Source organism: Electrophorus electricus, chromosome 7 (genome assembly GCF_013358815.1).
Source record: "Electrophorus electricus isolate fEleEle1 chromosome 7, fEleEle1.pri, whole genome shotgun sequence".
Classification (NCBI taxonomy): Eukaryota; Metazoa; Chordata; class Actinopteri; order Gymnotiformes; family Gymnotidae; genus Electrophorus; species Electrophorus electricus.
The window spans coordinates 10,694,800-10,697,299 of NC_049541.1; the positions used below are offsets into that span (position 1 = coordinate 10,694,800).

The window sequence follows — 2,500 nt, forward strand, 5'->3', positions numbered from 1 at the left end:
ATGATCAAAAGTCATTTAACCCCAAAAGGAAAAACAACAATTCATGCCAATTTATAACTGGATTAGGGTGGGCCTATCTATTTTGTGTCTGCTGAAGTTAGAGCTAGCTTGCCAATACTGCTTTTATGAGATATTTGAGTGATTTATTCAGTGAGCGTACAGGAAAGGCAAGACATTCTGCCAACAGACAGGTAATAAGAGCCATCACAACCAATCAGATTTCATTTTCTAGTACCCTGTAACCACTTCTATCCAGACATTGTTAAAACATCTGGATGAATGTATGAAAAGGATGAAACATCACTTTCATTGTTTAACTGTTTTTACTACTGATGTTAGTATAAGAGTACTCACTCCATTTTCTGTTGTTTGCTAGCTAGTGCTGTTCACTAATGATTTATTCTGAGTTTGGTTATTTAATACACAGTATGTAGCTTAATTTGGGGATACAGTTGAATAGATCTGAAAGAGTACTGAATTATAAAACATTCTTTCCCTGCATCAAGTGTGTCTGCCGTTCTCCCTTTCTGTCGTCTGTCCAGGTGACGTCATTGTCTACATCAGTGACATGTGCGTCCTGGGTACAACCCATGCAGATGTGGTGAAACTCTTTCAGTCCATTCCCATTGGACAGAGCGTGACTCTGGCGCTCTGCCGCGGCTACCCTCTCCCCTACGACCCCGAGGATGCAGCCAGCACCTTGATCTCCCCTCTGAGCCTGGTGGATCGCCCTCTGCTGGTCAACGGCCGCAACAGCTACGACAGCTACATGGAGTACATCTCCCGCACGGCTCGTTTCATAGACCCGCTCCGCCCGCCGATGACCCAGCCGCATCCAGGCGACACGCACCTGGACGCGGGGACTCACGAAGACAGCATCTCCATGGCATCGTCGGGGGCGGCGGGGGTGGAGCTGATTACGGTGACCCTGCTGAAGGGACCGGACGGCTTCGGGTTCACCATAGCTGACAGCCAGGGAGGGCAGCGGGTGAAGCAGATCCTGGAGGCGCAGGGCTGCCCGGGGCTGTGTGAGGGAGACCTCATCATGGAGATTAACCAGCAGCTGGTCCTTGCACTCTCACACACGCAAGTGGTGGAACTGCTGAAGGAATGTCCTGTGGGGGCAGAGGCCAAGCTGGTGGTGCAAAGAGGTGGGGCAGGTGAGAGTGTGTGTGTGTCTGTGTGTGTGAGAGAGAGAGAGCTGTATAAGAATGCTTGACTTTGGTTTTGTCTGTGAGTGTGTGAAAAAATAAAATGAGAGTAAGTGGTATTTGTATGTTTAAATCATAGATTTGGATATGTTTAGGTGTATGTATACACTGATGTATATGGTGCTAGGTGAAGTATGGGAAAACCAGACCAAAACCCTTATTTAAGCTTGTTGGACATCCCCCAAACCAGGACTGTAGTGGTTTCCCATTTTTGGGAAAGCTTTTTACAGGATTTTGGAGTGTGTCTATGGGAATTTGTCTTCCGTTGAGTAAAAATGGCATTTGTGAGGTCAGATGTTGTAGGATGAGAAGGGGTGGCTCATGATGGACATCCCAGTTCATCCCAAAGGTTGATCAGTCAGGTTGAGGTCCAGCCTTTGCAGGCAACTGGAGTTCCTCAAGCCGTGTCTTTATAAAGCTTGTTTTGTGCACATGCTGGAACAGGATAGGACCTTCCCAAGCTTTGGAAACATATAACTGTCTAAAATGTCTTTGAATGCTGTAGCATTAAACATTACCATCAACATTGCTATAAACACTACAATTAACATTACCCTTCTTTGGAATTAAGGGACCCAGTTGAATCCCTGCAGAACAGCCCCAGATCATTATCACTCCTCCACCAACTTTATTGTTGGAAATGTGCATTCTGGTCATGTGGTGTGACTAAAACTCAGTAAGCAGGAGAGGTGCCTGCATATCTTTGGCTAGAATTGTGTACGTGTGAGCAAGGTTTGGGTCCAGAGAAATCACAGGTTCTAATGCCTACTGGCATTGTAATGCCTGAATGCCATTCAGTCCTTCTCTTTCCGTCCAAGTGTCCATGCATGCGCATGCGTACACTCTCGTGTGCATGTGCTAAAGCCTGGTTCAGACGTATTGATTGGATGAGCTGGTTCTCCCTGATAATTTGCTGAGTTATGGCTTTATTTTGTCAAGGTGTTACCATGTTCCCTCTGCACAGTGACTGAGAGGAGCAGGGTGGTAAAAACACAGACACTGGTCCATGTACTCTGAAGCCCTAATCTGTAAGTGTATTTATATCCTGCCACCAGATGTATTCTTTCAGAGGGGGCCATTCACAGAATGATGCACTAATGCGGTATAGTGCATTAAGGCCAGTAAAACTGCAATTCAAAGACCCATTTGTATCCAAGCTTCAATTTATACTGTAAACAGAACCATTAGTTACACATAAAACCTCTTCATAACAATAGTACCTTTTTTTTTTTTAGGTATTTTTAAAAACTGACGTTAAATGTCAAAAGACCAATTGCTGCATTTTTGCC

At 45.3% G+C, this 2,500-nt stretch overlaps 1 protein-coding gene across 11 annotated transcripts in view; it reads left to right on the forward strand.

The window, feature by feature from the left end:
• Positions 1-2,500, forward strand: part of magi2a (membrane associated guanylate kinase, WW and PDZ domain containing 2a) — a 194,112-nt gene that overhangs the window by 154,344 nt on the left and 37,268 nt on the right. For 8 of the 11 annotated variants that reach the window (XM_026997448.2, XM_026997454.2, XM_026997465.2 and 5 more), the window contains exon 10: positions 543-1,160. In XM_026997448.2, the coding sequence (XP_026853249.2) occupies positions 543-1,160 (618 nt within the window). The remainder of the gene's footprint in view (positions 1-542; positions 1,161-2,500) is intronic. The other 3 variants (XM_026997462.2, XM_026997476.2, XM_026997482.2) reach the window with 1 other exon arrangement.